Below are 17,887 nucleotides of genomic sequence, written 5' to 3'. Positions count from 1 at the left end.
TAATAAGAATACATGCTCTACTATGTTCATAGCAGCCCTATTTATAATTGCCAGATGCTGGAAAGAACCCAGGTATCCCTCAACAGAAGAGTGGATGCAAAAAATGTGGTATATATACACAATGGAGTACTATTCAGCCATTAGAAACTATGAATTCATGAAATTCTTAGGCAAATGGATGGAGCTAGAAAACATCATACTAAGTGAGGTTACCCAGACTCAAAAGGTGAATCATGGTATGCACTCACTAATAAGTGGATATTAAGCTAGAAAACTGGAATACCCAAAACATAATCCACACATCAAATGAGGTACAAGAAGAAAGGAGGAGTGGCCCCTTGTTCTGGAAAGACTCAGTGAAGCAGTATTTGGCAAAACCAGAACGGGGAATTGGGAAGGGGTGGGTTGGAGGACAAGGGGAGAGAAGGGGACTTATGGGACTTTCGGGGAGTGGGGGGCTAGAAAAGGGGAAATCATTTGAAATTTAAATAAAAAATATATCAAAAAAAAAAAAAAAAGAACAGACAGGCATTGAGGAAAAAAAAAAAATGAATGGCTACTCCAGCCTGTTTTCTGAGACAATTTGCTTGTAAAACTTTTCCAGCCTTTTACTCTGAGGTAGTGTTTGTCTTTGACACTGAGGTGTGTTTCCTGTATGCAGCAAAATGTAGGGTCCTGTTTACGTATCCAGTCTGCTAGTCTATGCCTTTTTATTGGGGAATTTAGTCCATTGATGTTAAGAGACATTAAGGAATAGTGATTATTACTTTCTGTTATTTTTGATGCTATTTTTATGCTTGAGTGGTTATCTTCTTTTGGGATTGATGAAAGAAGGTTATTATCTTGCTTTTTCCAGGGTGTAGTTTCCCTCTTGTATTGGCGTTTTCCACCCGGAATCCTTTGTAGTGCTGGGTTTGTGGAAAGATATGGTGTAATTTGGTTTTATCATGGAATATCTCGGTTTCTCTGTCTATGTTAGTTGAGAGTTTTGCTGAGTATAGTAGTATTGGCTGGCATTTGTGTCTGCATGACATCTACCCAGGATGTTCTAGCTTTTACGGTCTCTGGTGAGAAGTCTGGTATAATTCTGATAGGTCTTCCTTTATATGTTACTTGACTTTTTTCTCTTACTGCCTTTAATATTCTTTCTTTTTTTTAATTCATTTGAGGTTTTGATTATTATGTGACTGGAGGTATTTCTGTTCTGGTCCATTCTGTTTGGAGTTCTGTAGGCTTCTTGTATGTTCATGGGCATCTCTCTCTTTAGGTTAGGGAAGTTTTCTTACATAATTTTTTTGAAGATATTTGCTGGCCCTTAAAGTTGTAAATCTTCACTCTCATCTATAACTATAATCCTTGGTCTTCTCACTGTGTCCTGAATTTCCTGGATGTTTTGGTTTACAATCTTTTTGCATTTTGCATTTTCTTTGACTGTTGAGTCAATGCTTTCTGTGGTATCTTCAACATCTGAGATTCTTCTATTTCTTGTATTCTGTTGTTGATATTTGCATCTATGACCCCTGATTTCTTCCCAAGGTTTTCTATCTCCAAAGTTGTCTCCCTTTGTGATTTCTTAGTTATTTCTACTTTTGTTTTTAGATCATAAATGGCTTTGCTCATTGTTTGTTTGTGTTTCTGTATTTCTTTAAGAGATTTTTGTGTTTCCTCTTTCATGACTTCTGCCTGTTGACCCAAGTTTTCCTGTATTTCTTTAAGTGATATTTGCATTTCATCTTTATTGGCTTCTATCTGTAGACCCATATTCTCCTGAATTTCTTTAAATGATTTTTGTGTTTCCCTTGTAATGGCTTCTACCTTTTGATTCATTTCCTCCTGCGTTTCTTTAAGAGATTTATTTATGTCCTTCTTGTGTTATTCTAACAACATCATGATCAGTGATTTTAAATCCAAATCTTGTTCTTCTTGTGTGTTGAGGTATCCAGGACTTGCTGTTGTTGGAGAATTAGGTTTGGATGCTGCAATATTGCCTTAATTTCTGTTAGTAACATTCCTATGTTTGCCTTTTGCCATCTGATTATCTATGGCGTTTGTTGGTCCTGTTATCACTCTCCAGTGCTTGAACCTCTTGTAAGTCTGTAAGGCTATTTCTGCTCCTCTGCATGACTGGGTTCCCCCTGGCACAGATTGCTGATGAGATGGCCTACTCTTGGGTGCCATTGAATCCCTGGTGTTCTTTGTGCCAAGCAATGTTACAATTGGGGTTGTCTCTGTGTACCTGGAGCTGCCTGTCCTGTCTGTCTGAGAGTGAAGATGGCAGTAGGGGAGCCCCTCCAAGTGTCAATTACTCTGCAGGGCAAACAACCCACGTCAGGGCTGGCACAGGGATGAATCGAGAGCTGCCCAGGTCTTGGGCGCAGGCAGAAGCCTGGCAGTCTGTGTCTCAAGTGATGTTAAACTCATCATTTGTAATCTTATTGATGTCAATTTTGATTTAGGTCTTAAATGACACAAATTCCATAAATTTTTCCATACAAAAAGAGTACCACAGATATTTTGACACTTATACAAATTGCATAATGTTCTTATCAGATAGAGACATCATACATATTGACCTTTTAAAATTATTAATGTATCTCAAGATGTGCTTGGAAAAAAAACAGAAAAGGCCAATTTTGTTCTACTTGTTTATTCTTAGTATCCACAGTATAGAACTGTAAATATTCACTTAAATTTCTATCACTGAAGCATCAGAAGAAAATAGAAAGGAGGAGGAAAAAGATGAGGAAGAAGAAGAGGAATGAAAGAGGAGACAGGGTGAAAAAGAAAAAGGGGGCATGCACAAACATGTACAAAGAGCCAAGATGTCTGTCAGAACATACACAAAAGTTGATTCTTGGAAAGATAGTAAAAAGTTAAACATAGTCAACTTCTACCAACTTGACTTTAATAAAACTACCAAAATTAATTTTACCAAAATTAGTTGCTTTAAAATTTGTGCAAATGTCAAGAATCTTTTCTCTCAGATATCACTTAAAAGTATTTTCTCTGGTCCTGATCTAATATGTATTTAAATGTTCAAGGGTAATGTCCAGGTGGTGATATCTTTGGAACCATTTAATTAAACAATTACTTTGGAAAATGAAGGGTTATCCTTTTAAAACTATAAAAAATAATTTTAAACACTGTAAACCATATTGTATGAGTACCTTATGAAGAATTGTATAAGAACATTTAATATGTATAACCAAATTCCAAGTCTCTAATTAAATGTTATATTTTTTAGTGCTTTGGTGTATAAGTAAAATTTCACTTACAGTAGAAATTCCACAATTTCGTGGAGAAATGAGGTTAGAAGGGAATACTAGAACAACTTAGAATGTAGGCTGTTCTGGCAATAGACGTCCTCCCAGGACTCTCCTCAAAGCCCCAATCACCTCCTTATTCCTCAGGCTGTAGATGAGGGGGTTCAGAGCTGGGGTGACAATTGTATAGAAAACAGAAAAGATATTGTCTTGTTTAGGTGTGTGAAAGGAACTGGGTAGGACATACATAAATGAAGCTCCCCCATACCACATCCCAACCACAGTTAGGTGTGAGGAACAGGTGACGAGGGCTTTCTTTCTCCCTTCATGTGAAGGCATGTGGAGCACAGTGAGCAGAATTAGTGTATAAGAGGAAAGAATGGCAGCAAGAGGGAGAAGTAGGAAGATCACACCCATCACATAAACCATGAGCTCATATTTGGAGGTGTCTGCACAGGCCAGCTTCAGCAATGGAGGGATCTCACAGAACAGGTGCCTGATCTTCCTAGATTTGCAGAAAGGATATTGCATGGTATAGAAGGTATATCCTACTGCACTCAGAGATGCCAGGGTCCATGATATGAACACCCCAAGCCAGCAGATCTTAGGCTTCATGAAGATCATGTAGTTCAGAGGGTGACAAATAGCCACATACCTGTCATAGGCCATAAAGGCCAGAAGGAGGTCCTCTGCACCACCTAGTGTCAGTTCCAGGAACATCTGAAGGGCACATCCCCCAAAGGAAATAGTGTTGTCTTTAAGCAGAAAATCTAGTACAGCCTTGGGAGTGATGACTGATGTGAGGAGAAGGTCCATGAGAGAGAGCTGCCAGAGCAGAAGGTACATGGGCACATGGAGCCGGGCATCCATGGTGATGACCAGGATCAGAAGTCCATTGCTGATCATAGCCAACATGTACAGGGCTGTGAATGTGGCACAGAGCAATTCAGCAGAGCCACTGTCATCTAGAATTCCAACCAAGATGAATCCACTTCCCAAGGTAGAGTTCCAAAGCTCCATTTTGTGACACTTCCTTATCTTCCTAGGAAAAGATGGCTCATTGAAGTTTTGCCAGTATGAACCCTAGTTTTATAAATCAGATACGTGCCATGACTCCAGTAATAAATAGGACATACTTTCCCACAGGTAAATTAATTAAGTTTGCTTCTCAATTTCCAAATTTCTTGCTCTTATTTCTATATTGATAGTTGACCCCTCTAATGTGAGATGTATACACACACACACACACACACACACACACACACATATATGTGTGTGTGTGTGTGTGTGTGTGTGTGTGTAATCCTATGATTATAATAGCAGACAACTAACCATTAGTAGATCACCTCCTGGAAATATTACTCATGGATTCTACCTGAAGAAGAATCTTTGCTTGCAATGAACCATTGGACTAATCACGAGGTCTCCAGTGGAGGTGTTAGAGAAAGGACTGAAGTAGTTTAAGGATTTTGCAATAGGAAGAACAACAATATCAACCAAAAGAACTCTCAGGGTCTAAATCACGAATCAAGCAGTACACATGGAGGGACCCATAGTTCCAGCTGTATATGTAGCAGAGGGTGGCCTTTTCAGGCATCAATGGGAGAAGAGGCCTTTGGTCCTGTGAAGGAGAATTTGAGGGTGGGGAGGCAGGAGTGGCAGGGAGGATGAAGGCACACCTTCATAGAAGCAGGAGGAGGGGGATGGGATAAGGGGTTTCTGGGGGGAAAATTGGGAAAGAGGATAACATTTTAAATATAAATAAATAAAATATCCAATGGAACAAAGAAATGTTAATTATTTGTCTCTTAAGAGGAAAACAATATTCTCTGATGTTTGCAATTTAGTGTAAGTGTTTGGTTATTGCTCTAGGTATCTCAGTAAATTTCCTGCAGAGACATTTCTCAAGTGTTAATTTCTGACAGGTACAGAGGCATAATTTCAGTAAATTACTTCCAGTGGTTTTGCTTGTTCATATTTCTTTGCTGTTATTGTTTTATACTTTTTTTGACAAGGTCTTTCTATTTAGGATGACCACAATCTATGAACCTTTTGACTCAACCTTTTACATGCTGGAATTTTAGAAGTGCAGCAAACTATCCAAATATTTTTTGACATTTCATGAGTTCAAATTCATGTAAAGCAAATTTCATTTAGATTGAACACATTTTTCATGTTAGTGACCTCTGTTTCACAGCCTTACCTTCTCTGAGATCCTGAGGAAGATTATATCTGATATTAGGCAGCATCGTGTTTGAGAAAGTGTTTATTTAGAGTTTAAACTTTAGAATTGATGTGATCATATCTGATTTTTATGCATACAAATCTATATTTTATATCTTTTGTATAACAATATTTATATATTCTCTAGAAATAATCATTAATCTATAGAGTAGACAGGAAAGCTTATGTATTGCGGAGGGGTAGAGCAACAAAAGACACCATTCATTTTTTGAATCTTGCATTATGCACATTAGTTACAAATCAAATGAAGAATATTATTTTGAAAACATTTGCTTATAACAAGGTTCATTTCATATTTTGTGTTGGGCTACTTTACTGCAAAGTACTTCAGCAAAGAATAGGGACTAAGTAATTACCTAAGGAACAGAAGCTCCTCAGTTAGCTGTCTGAGTTTTTGGTACTGAGTCAAAATCCCAGATTATATGTTTTAAACAGATTATTGTATCATGTGTGCCAGGGAAGAAACAGAAACATAACATAAAAAAGATTGCTTCTGGGAGAAATAATTTAAAAGGCACTGAAGAACAGATTTTCTGTGTTGTAATCAACCTCAGTAATCCTTTCCAAATACTACCAGTGGTCCTGATGTTTGCCCCCTCTATGAAAAGTGCAGAGCATTTGCATAAATAGAAGGTACAGGGATGTAGAGAAAGAGCTCTTTTTCTTGAAAGCTGTTACTGATGCATGGTGTCCCTTCCCCCACAGCATTGAGCAGGGCTTCTCAGCCCATTCAATCAGTCTGCAATATTCCTGGCCGCCACCCCCAGCCTTCCACTTGTGTTATCCCTGGCCTTTGTTCTTCTGATAACCATACAGCTGCTTTCACCTGGAAATCAAGGCTGCCTCAGGGAAGTCTCACCTAGAAACATCCTGGGACCTGTAAGACCTGAAGTCCTTTAATCCCAGCAGGCAACCCGCTGAGAAGAGGAGCCAACTATTTCTCAGATATCTCCTTGAGTCTGGGGGGAAGGGCTTGCCCAAGCTGTTAAAAGGTCTGACCAACATTAAAGTTTTGGCCTCGATCAGTGAAAGATTGTGCTGGCCTTCTTTCTTTTCATCCCTTCCCCATCTATCCCTCAGCTTCTGTTCCAGCAACCCAGTTGGTAATAGCAGCAGGCAGCTATGGAATACAACACATGGTGCCAAAAGTTATGGAGAAGCCATTGTGTGGAAGAGTCTAAGATTAACAGGGGCCTGTGTTGTATATCACCAAAACGGACAAAGCTAACTCAACATGCAGCTTACAATATGAAAGTGAGGCATCATTGTACAAATTATTCAGTCTTGTCATGTTAAGCTTCTCTTGATATCATTAGTACCTTAACAGTTAAATTGTGTGAGAATATAAAATGGGTATCACAATTCTGTTGGTAGTTTGAGGGTGCTCATCATCTATATAGTGGGTATTATGAGAAGCCAGCGACATCTACAGGGTCTAAAGATAGGTACTGAGATTCCAACAAGGAAGAAGACACCTAGACCCAGGCAATGTTCTTAGTTTTCAAAATATCAAAAACAGAGAGACTGAAACAGCCATGGATTCAAAGTACTAGAGGGCATGATTGGCATAGTAATTTAAGACCTTACTGTTTGCTCTACATTGATTTTTGTCTCAAAATGCATAAAGGAAGGTTACACAATTTATTTAAATAGATACAAATTCCTTACCTTGGCAGTCCAAAAGCCTAAGTACATAACCACTCCACCTTCCTCTGGGGCTTCTCAATGACTGAGGATGTTGCATTATAGATGGAGAATATAGATGTAGGATTTTTGTTTTTTCCAGTAGTTCTCTACTAGATTAAACTTTGCTAAGTTAGCAAAACATGTTAAGTGTCCTTCAGATGTCAAGTCCAATGCTATTTTATTCCTTCCTCTCATCTACAGATGTACTCTGAAAACAGAGCCAGGCTATTAACAAACTTTAGGCAGTGTCCTATGGAACAAGGAAATAGGTTTCCTGTTCTCACACTTGAGAATTAGTAGAAAGAACTTACACTAGATGAGTTGCATCGACGGAGCTCCTCCAACTTCATGTAAGTTTTCAAACCCTTGAGTTCTGTTGCTCAGGTTTCTCTAGTCCTACTACCATCTGGAAGCAGAGATCAAAGCTCTATCAAGCAAGTAGAAATTCAAAAAGATGCTCAAAAGTTTCTGTTATCTCCATCTAAATGTTCCAAAGGGCAGGCATAAGCCAGGGCCTTGTCTCAGAACAAGCTGCTTTGTTTTCAGATTCCATGACCTCCTCTCTGATTTATCCTATGCATCTCTTCAGAGGGACTCATATCCCAGCTGAAATAGAAATGTTGGGGCTAGAAAATTGTGAGTTAATGAATTCTCCTAGGTATATGTCTTAGCTTGCTTCTCTTGAGGTCTTCTGTCAATAATGAGCTCTGAGGTCCTAAGTCTCTCCTTTCATACAATATTCAAATTCATTATCTTCCCAAATGTTGAGGTTATAGATACACAATACTGGTACCACAACCCAAATAGCTTACATATTTCCTTAACCATAAAGAAATAGTAACAATGGAGTAACTCAGGTTCCTAGCATATCTAGCACTATGTCCTTGACCAGTGGGTTTTCCAGGCTTTTGGGGTGGGATGCTTCTTATATTTATAGCTCTTGTAGGCCAGACTAGTCTCTCTTTCATAATGCTGCTCCATATACAGTTTATACAGGGAAGGTCTTCTCTGCATTGATCTCTGGTAGCCTAGAATAGTTTCTATATGTACTCATGTCCTTATGCCATAGATGATGGTTGAAGAGAGCTTAATTTTCTAAGAATTAGGCAGGAAGTAAAAGAAAAACTCACAGTACTAGAGTTGTAGAGGGTCTACATTAATTTAAATATTTTAAACACTCCCAGAGATCAAAGATAAGTTACCAATTATACAAATATACTTTGCTGACAGTAATGGAACAAGGAAGAAATGTCTTTTAAAATGTTGATGAAACCATACTATACAGTTATACTACCTATATACAGCCGAATGATAAAAGGAAAGGACAAATGATTATTTCTCTCCATATACTCCCAATAAAATAATTTCAGCAAGAACAGTGATGTCTAGAGGATATGTAATACATGAGAAACCATGCTGAGCTTTACAAAATGATCCAATAAATGAGTTAGCAAATTTAATTCTAGGACCTTGAAATGTTCTTGTTTGGAAAAAACTGAAATTTCATCAAAATGACATTTTGTCAAAAATTTTCTCATTTTATGACAAAATTGTTATCATATAGAATGAAGGACATAAACAAGATTATTCAGACTCATCCACTAAAACTGTCCTTTAGTATTTGTGCCTGGTGACTTTGTCTTCATGGAGAAGGCCCTGGCTGAGGAGCTTGACAATGAGTAGGTGCTAATGAGAAGGCAATGCAAGAAGAAGGAGATGTAAGCCAAACTGAGAGTGAAGGACTTGGTGACCACAAATTGAAAAATGAGGAAGAAGCAATTACTGGAGATGCTGCATAGCAGAAACAAGACAGTTATGACTTTCAGAACCAGGGCAACTAAAGCTGACTTCTGCAGAGAAGGTCTGGTACAGGTACTGTGAACATTTCATACTTGGTATGTGAAGCTCTTTCACCTTGAATTTCCAATGGACAAGAGTCAGAAAAAAGGAAGCATGTGTTGAAAAATGTGTCTAAAAAGGATAGGTCAAGCAGAAAGCGGTACTTATCTGGAGCCAGAAATACAGAGAATGAAAACTGTTCAAATACTGTCATCTAGAGAGTTATATAGTAAATTGATGTAATTTGATGGTCATTGCATGTGACCTATATGTAAGTCAATCTTAATTTTGCTTCTAATGCATGAAGAAAATGACCAAAACAACTTAAAATAGAAAACATTTAATTTGAGGCTTATGATTTCTAGAGTCCATGATTACTATAGTAGTGTCTTAGTTAGGGTTTCTATTTAGAGTGAAGAAACACCACGGCCATAACAATTCTTTTTTTTATTTTTATTTATTTTTTTTAATTTATTGATATATTTATTTACATTTCAAATGATTTCCCCTTTTCTGGACCCCCACTCCCTGAAAGTCCCATCAGTCCCCTTCCCTCCTCCTATTTTCCCACCCAACCTTTCCCACTTCCCTGTTCTGATTTTGTTCTATACTGCTTCACTGAGTCTTTCCAGAACAAGGGGCCACTCCTCCGTTCTAGTACCTCATTTGATGTGTGTATTATGTTTTGGGTATTCCAGTTTTCTAGGTTAATATCCACTTATTAGTGAGTGCATACCATAATTCACCTTTTGAGTCTGGGTTACCTCACTTAGTATGATGTTCTCTAGCTCCATCCATTTGCCTAAGAATTTCATGAATTCATTGTTTCTAATGGCTGAATAGTACTCCATTGTGTAGATATACCACATTTTTTTGCCTCCATTCATCTGTTGAGGGATACCTGGGTTCTTTCCAGCATCTGGCAATTATAAATAGGGCTGCTATGAACATAGTAGAGCATGTATCCTTATTACATGGTGGGGAATCCTCTGGGTATATGCCCAGGAGTGGTATAGCAGGATCTTCTGGAAGTGAGGTGCCCAGTTTTCTGAGGAACCGCCAGATTGATTTACAGAGTGGTTGTACCAATTTGCAACTCCACCAGCAATGGAGGAGTGTTCTTTTTTCTCCACATCCTTGCCAACACCTGCTGTCTCCTGAATTTTTAATCTTAGCCATTCTGACTGGTGTAAGGTGAAATCTTAGGGTTGTTTTGATTTGCATTTCCCTAATGACTAATGAAGTTAAGCATTTTTAAAGATGCTTCTCTGCCATCCGACGTTCTTCAGATGAAAATTCTTTGTTTAACCCTGTACCCCATTTTTTAATAAGATTATTTGGTTTTCTGGAGTCTAACTTCTTGAGTTCTTTGTATATATTGGATATTAGCTCTCTATCTGATTTAGGGCTGGTGAAGATCTTTTCCCGATTTGTTGGTTGCTGATTTGTCCTTTTGATGGTGTCCTTTGCCTTACAGAAACTCTGTAACCTTATGAGGTCCCATTTGTCAATTCTTGATCTTAGAGCATACACTATTGGTGATCTGTTCACAAACTTTCCCCCTGTACCGATGTCCTCAAGGGTCTTCCCCAGTTTCTTTTCTATTAGCTTCAGAGTGTCTGGCTTTATGTGGAGGTCCTTGATCCATTTAGAGTTGAGCTTAGTACAAGGAGACAAGGATGGTCAATTTGCATTCTTCTGCATGCTGACCTCCAGTTGAACCAGCACCATTTGTTGAAAAGGCTATCTTTTTTCCATTGGATGTTTTCCACCCCTTTGTCGAGGATCAAGTGGCCATAGGTGTGTGGGTTCATTTCTGGATCTTCAATCCTGTTCCATTGATCTGCCTGCCTGTCATTGTACCAGTACCATGCAGTTTTGCACTATTGCTCTGTAGTATTGCTTCAGATCAGGTATACTGATCCCCCCAGAATTTCTTTTGTGGTTGAGAATAGTTTTAGCTATCCTGGGTTTTTTGTTATTCCAGATGAATTTGAGAATTGCTCTTTCTAACACTATGAAGAATTGAGTTGGGATTTTAATGGGTATTGCGTTGAATCTGTATATTGCTTTTTGCAAAATGGCCATTTGAACTATATTAATCCTGCCGATCCATGAGCATGAGAGGTTTTTCCATTTTTGGAGGTCTTCTTCCATTTCCTTCTTCAGAGTCTTGAAGTTCTTGTCATACAGATCTTTCACATGTTTGGTAAGAGTCACCCCAAGGTACTTTATGCTGTTTGTGTGTATTGTGAAGGATGTCATTTCCCTAATTTCTTTCTCAGCCTGCTTATCCTTTGAGTATAGGAAGGCTACTAATTTACTTGAGTTGATTTTATAACCTGCCACTTTGCTGAAGTTTTTTTATCAGCTGTAGGAGTTCTCTAGTGGAGTTTTTTGGGTCACTTAGATAGACTATCATATCATCTGCAAATAATGATAGTTTGACTTCTTCCTTTCCAATTTGCATCCCTTTGACCTCCTTATGTTGTCTAATTGCCCGAGCCAGTACCTCAAGTACAATATTGAAAAGATAAGGAGAAAGTGGGCAGCCCTGTCTAGAACCTGATTTTAGTGGGATTGCTTCAAGTTTCTCTCCATTTAGTTTAATGCTGGCTACTGGTTTGCTGTATATTGCTTTTACTATGTTTAGTTATGGGCCTTGAATTCCTATTCTTTCCAAGACTTTAAGCATGAAAGGATGCTGAATTTTGTCGAACGCTTTTTCAGCATCCAATGAAATGACCATGTGTTTTCTTCTTTGAGTTTGTTTATGTAGTGAATTGTATTGATGGATTTCCATATATTGAACCAATCCTGCATCCCTGGGATAAAGCTTACTTGATCATGGTGGATGATCATTTTTATGTGTTCTTGGATTCAGTTGGCAAGAATTTTATTGAGTATTTTTGCATCGATGTTCATAAGGGAAATTGGTCTGAAGTTCTCTTTTTTTGTTGGATCTTTGTGTAGTTTTGGTATCTGTGTAATTGTGGCTTCGTAGAAGGAATTGGGTAGTGTTCCTTCTGTTTCTATTTTGTAGAATAGTTTGAAGAATATTGGTATTAGGTCTTCTATGAAGGTCTGATAGAATTCTGCACTGAAACCATCTGGTCCTGTGCTTTTTTTGGTTGGAAGTCTTTCTATGAACCCTTCTATTTCTTTAGGGTTTATAGGGCTGTTTAGATGATCTAGTTGGTCCTGATTTAATTTTGGTATTTTGTATCTGTCTAGGAAATTGTCCATTTTCTCCAGATTCTCCAGTTGTGTTGAGTATAGGCTTTTGTAGTAGGATCTGATGATTCTTTGGATTTCCTCAGTTTCTGTTGTTATATCCCCCTTTTAATTTTTAATTTTGGATACTTTCTCTGTGCCCTTTGGTCAGTCTGGCTAAGGGTTTATCTATCTTGTTGATTTAGTTTCTAACTTTAACCTTTTGTGGGGATTCTCTTGGAGACTTCCACAGAGTCAATGTTGACATCAGTAGACCCAGCTATGACTTTGTAATACTGGGATTAACTTTGCCAAGAGGAGGAGAATTGAAGGCCAGAGTCCAGAGAGAATTGAACTAGTGTGCAGGTTCCTCTTGGGTAGGACTGAGTCAATGATTCCCTGTCCAAGGTGTCACCTTATGCCTGTTTGTGAGACACAGGCTTTAGAGTAAATGATCTTTTTCCATCTCTTAGTTGAGACACATAGGCTGTGGGTACAAATGTCATGATTTCATTTTATGAGAGGGAATCTACCTCCCATCATGTGAGAAATGAAAAGAGGTGAGAAGATTCAGAAGGACTTGCTTATATATCCAGAAGCAGGATCGACATGCTCTGGCCAGTATTACCTCCCTACAGGTTCTTATCCTATATCAAAACTATAATATGATTTATTTCTCTGTTCTATCCAAATGCAAAACATATTACTTGGGTCAGGTAGTGTCCTGTCACACAAAGATGACAATTATTCTTACTAAGTACAAACACTATAATCTGACCCATTCTACCCAAGTATTCAGATATCCACATCTAGTTTTTATCTGCAGAGCAAAAGCAAAGTGAGCCCTCCCAATATTATGCCCTCTAAATAACAAGGTAATTTAGGCATAATGTTTTTATACATTGTGCAAAGTATATCCCTTGATTATTTAAATATTGATTTCTTTGCCCTCATATCTTGTTTCAATCCTAGCATGGCATTGCAATGGTTATACCAAGAATCTCCTGTCTCAAGTTTGTGTAAACAATTCTTACCATTTTTCTCTACTTTGTCAATAAATGCTGATCATCCAATGGCTAGGCAGAATAGGATGCAGTGTATGTGACCTAGAGGAAGGAAAGAGTGAGTCAGATCACTGAGGAGGATGGACGATTTGGACCCATGACCAAGAGGTCCAGAAAGTGATCATGGAAACATGTCTGAAGTCTAAAGAGTCAGATCAATAATGATATGCAAGTATCATGAAATAGGATTGGGAGGTAGCCAGATTAGCATAGAAAGATCATTTAACTGCACAGTTATTGAGGTGCAGTTTTAAATACATTTTGGTTTTCTGCGTAGTTATTGGAGACTAGCATAAGGTTAAAAAATACAACTGTAAATTTAATTTACTGTTTATATTTATACTAAGAATATTTCATTTACAAGGTATTGCCAGTTGCATTTTCCATTTAATTTCAAAACCTCAGTAGATAACCAATGGGGAAAAATTATGAAGCACATATTTGTCCTGCTAAGTTTCCACAGTTTAAGATATACATGCATTAAACTGAACAGTTAACAGAAAGGACATTTTAGTTGTATTAGTCAAAAGTTTTCAATTATTTATTTTCAATAACAGACTAAAGACAATTTGTTATTAACTTTGATTTTAAAGGATCATTGTTGCCAGAGTGTCCATTTTTCCAGGTACTTTTTACAGTAGCTTTCTTTTCTTCATTTGAGTGGAGTGAGTCCCACTTCTTTCAGCCTTCTGAACTACAGTTTCAAGTTAACACCAGGAAGAAACCCTCTCTGACCAGTTCCTATATGATCACTTCCCAACGTTTTAAATTAATTTATTGATTTACAGTCAATCACAGCTTCTTCTCCCTCCTCTCCTCTACATCCCTCCCTCTTACCTCCTCTCTCCCCATCCTTCCTTCCTTTCTCCTCAGAGAAGGAGAGGCCTCCTATGGATGTCAACTGCCCTTGACATATCAACTTGCAGTAAGACTAGATGCATCTTCTCCTATTGAGCCTAGACAAGACAGCTCAGTTAGGCAAAAGGGGTCCAAATGCAGGCAACAGAGTTAGGGACAGACCCTATTCTAGTTGTTAGGGGTCCACCTGGAGAACATTTTTTATTAGTATTCAGTCCCCATGCTGGAAAGGACAAACTGAAATTTTTAAGAAGCTGTTTCTCAGTTTGCATGATGAGAACTTCTATGACTCCACTAAAATATAGGAGGCCATATTCCTCCTTAGAACTATTTAATCCTAAACAATGCTGGAAGGAAACACTTATGACTTACTCTAATATAATTTTAATCATATTACCAGATGGGAGAGGAATAGTAGTATTATTTACTTGGAGAGATGGTCCATTATTATCAGTAAGTATTTTAATTTTATTGTTTTCTTTTATTTTTTTCAATAATCTTGGTAAAATCTACTGGAATGCTTTGAAAAGGTCTCAATTCAGGAAACCACCCCTAACTCTAATCCCAAATCCTAACTCATATGTCTATGTCTTTTCTTATCACCTTCATGTTTCCTATTGGCAAATTACATATCCTTCACATACCTGTTTTGCAATGTTGTAGATTCTATACAATTGTAACTTTTGTACTGTATCACACTTAACCTATGTTCCCTAGTAACTTCCATTTCATAGTATTATACCAGTCAGCATTTAATCTCTGGAGAGTCTGAGTCCTCTCTGATGAAGAGGAAGGCAATTTATCAAAGAAAGGTCACTGTTCCTGGGGACCCTAGGTGAACTTGGAGGGCATGGCCCAAAATATTGGATGTTGTCTTGATCCACCTTACTCTCATTACACCAATGAGGTGGTTTCTGTGTATTTTTCTAGAACTCTTGAGTGTCTGAGCCCTGTAGCAACAACACACAAGCACCTGACCACTTGAGCATATGCAGGAGTGGGCAGAGAGGAGAAACAGGACTGAGCCAGAGTAGTAATGTTCAATATCTCAGTGTCAATCCTTCTCAAAGAAAAATAGAAGGCAATCTGATATTAGCTGATGTATTTGACTAATTATTAGCTAATGTATCTAATGTAGCTAATCTTAATAAGCTACACAAGAGGAATAAGAAAAAGTGGAGATTAGAGCATTCACAGGGGCCACAGGACATCCTTTGTAACTTGAAAAATGCTTCACAGAGGACAATTGCAATTTGGGTCAGGTCCTGGCACTGTCTCTCTAGTTGAGAATGGCTGAGCAAGACAATGTTGGGCAGAAAAACTGAGACCCATAGCCAATTTAACAGATGATATGTACAAAAGTGGTATGACAAATGACATGCCTAGAGAATTCATTAAAATCCAGTTTTTGTGAGCAGCATTTACTGGGGAGGTCATGTCGTCTGGGAGGATGACACTGTCAAACCTCCCTCAGGATGAAGCTTGTGGTTCATTCTTGCCCCAGGGATGATGAAACGAGACATTTTCTTTAAGAAGTCCTATCCACACCTCTTTTTTTTCAAATTGCTACAGCACTTTTCTTATACCATAGACACCTATAGGTGAGACGATATGAGAATATGAGGATATGGTCTAAAATAATTCAGATCTGTTGTTTGCTGCCTTGATTGCTATTTTGAGTTGGGGTGACATGGAATTTTTGCTTACTGTTGATTTGTATTTCAAAGGTAGCTAAGTATGATGGACATTACTCCTTCTGAATCAATGTCTGCCTACAGATCTCCAAAGGAAAACACGCTGAAGGATTCAGCTATTCTTTTGCAAGGTCTTACCCTAGATTTCATCTCCTTCACAGCAAGGACTTGCAACAGTAGTGACTATAGGGCCATTTGACTGTGATCTTAGTGTCAGCCACACAGGATCTGAAGAGCACACCAACAGAAGATATACCTCTCTTTTCTCGAGCATTGTGAACACTTGTATTGGAGGTAAGGGCTCTGTCTTTGATCTAGACAATTTGTGGGAGTTGTAAACTTTTCAATGCAACATCATAAACTCTCTGCCCCTAATAGAGTCTCTCATTCCTCAGTCTTCAGACACCTGTCTTTTCTTTGCATCTTTACTCTAGACATGACATAAAAGAACAACTTTGAATGTCTATAGACACTTGCAATGATTCTTGCCTTCTGGGTAAACCTGTGATACTAGAATTCATGATGCTGGTTGGATGATAAAACTTAGTACTTAGTTTCCACATATGTGGATCTTCTTAAGCTACTGGTATTCGAATCACACCCCCCCCCCCCCCGAGATGACTATTACCACTAAGATGACTATCTAATATCAGTTTAAGTTCCTTCTGTTACGTATCTGCTTGACTTTGAAAATAATTCAGAAAAGCCAATTGAAAACAATTTTTAAAATTAAATTACCTGAACAATGAAACAACGGACAAAGTTATAAAAACATGTTTCCAAAATTTTAGTTCAGTTTCTTTAATTTCCTCTGGCTATTTCCATGATTTGGAGAGAATATCTTGTGTATTGTATTGATGCATCACCTGCCAATTAAAAATGTTTATGGCTTATGTAGGAAATAGTATGTAAGATGTCCAGGAAGAGAAAGAATTTTGGAATAGAGCCAGCCATGTGGCAGAATGCAGCTTAAAATATATGGGTTATCTTAAGCTATTATTCCACTAAGAGAAGAACTTAGCTATACAGCCAAAATAGTTATAAATATATTTTTAGACTGAGTCTTATTTCTAGAAGCATAGGCCTTGGAAGAAGAACCTAAATTTCTACAACATAAGTACAGAGAAGCCACCTAGTGGTTTTAGCTTCTGCTGACAGCTCTGGATGTGAGGTCATCATACTGCAAATCTATTTTTCAGAAATGAATTTTTTTCTTACTAGCCCTGTATGCATGCTCTGATCTTTCTCTTTAGAGGATAAAATGAAGATACAATGATCAGGGTAGGAGGAACCATGATTCTTGATTGAAAGGGAAGTAGGTAAGGTTTTGGCCCCACTTATTTCACTTTACTACAACTCTGTTCTGCTTTCAGACCTTGAGCAGTAATCTGAAATAATGTCCCAGGCAATTTTCTTCCTCCTTTTGTTTTTCTGTTCATAAATCTTCTATAAAATCTATACAAAGGCATATTTTCAAGTCTCACAGAAACACTGCACCAACATGTTTTATTTTTCTTGGTTTAGATAAGCACAGAGCTTCCGACAGGGTTTCTGTGTTAAGACATGTTCTGTCTGTTTGACTCTATGGGATCAGATATGATATGACATAGAGCAAGGGAAAGGTTAAGTAACAAGGAAATGTGAAACATCATTACTGAAAGGCCATTTTCCAGACTGGCATCTGTACCTGGATTAGGATGTGAAGAGTACAGGGGGATGTGCTGCACTGCTTTCTCATGCACTGATCTTTATGGTCCTATCTTTCATCTCCTTTTGCAGTACTGGGCTTTTTGACCAGTAATAGAATCTCCTTAGTGAGATTTTATTCATATGTAGCCAACACCTCATGTAATACTTTATTGGGAAATCCTTTCTGAAACCTCTATTCTATGTTCTTCCTATTTAGTAGTTTAATTCAACTATCAATAGTCAAGATTATATGATACAGATTTCTGTGTGATATGTTTTCCTACTTTCAGAGTTACTTTAGAATCAAGTTCAGTTCCTGATATATTGTTAGTTCTTA

General features: G+C 37.9%; 1 protein-coding gene across 1 annotated transcript; it reads right to left on the bottom strand.

The window, feature by feature from the left end:
* Nucleotides 1–3,332: 3,332 nt before the first annotated feature.
* LOC127680275 (olfactory receptor 2AG1-like) lies at nt 3,333–4,283 on the bottom strand. The gene has a single exon (XM_052175797.1). The coding sequence runs from the start codon at nt 4,281–4,283 to the stop codon at nt 3,333–3,335; it is 951 nt and encodes a 316-aa protein (XP_052031757.1).
* Between the last annotated feature and the right edge of the window lie 13,604 nt (nt 4,284–17,887).

This window comes from Apodemus sylvaticus, chromosome 1, assembly GCF_947179515.1.
Source record: "Apodemus sylvaticus chromosome 1, mApoSyl1.1, whole genome shotgun sequence".
Lineage (NCBI taxonomy): Eukaryota > Metazoa > Chordata > Mammalia > Rodentia > Muridae > Apodemus > Apodemus sylvaticus.
The sequence above is the reverse complement of the archived record's forward strand: the minus strand, read 5'-3'. Positions and strand labels throughout refer to the sequence as shown.

Bases quoted from the DNA above. Each gene is read 5' to 3' on its own strand.
- LOC127680275 (XM_052175797.1), bottom strand. From the start codon at position 4,283: ATGGAGCTTTGGAACTCTACCTTGGGAAGTGGATTCATCTTGGTTGGA.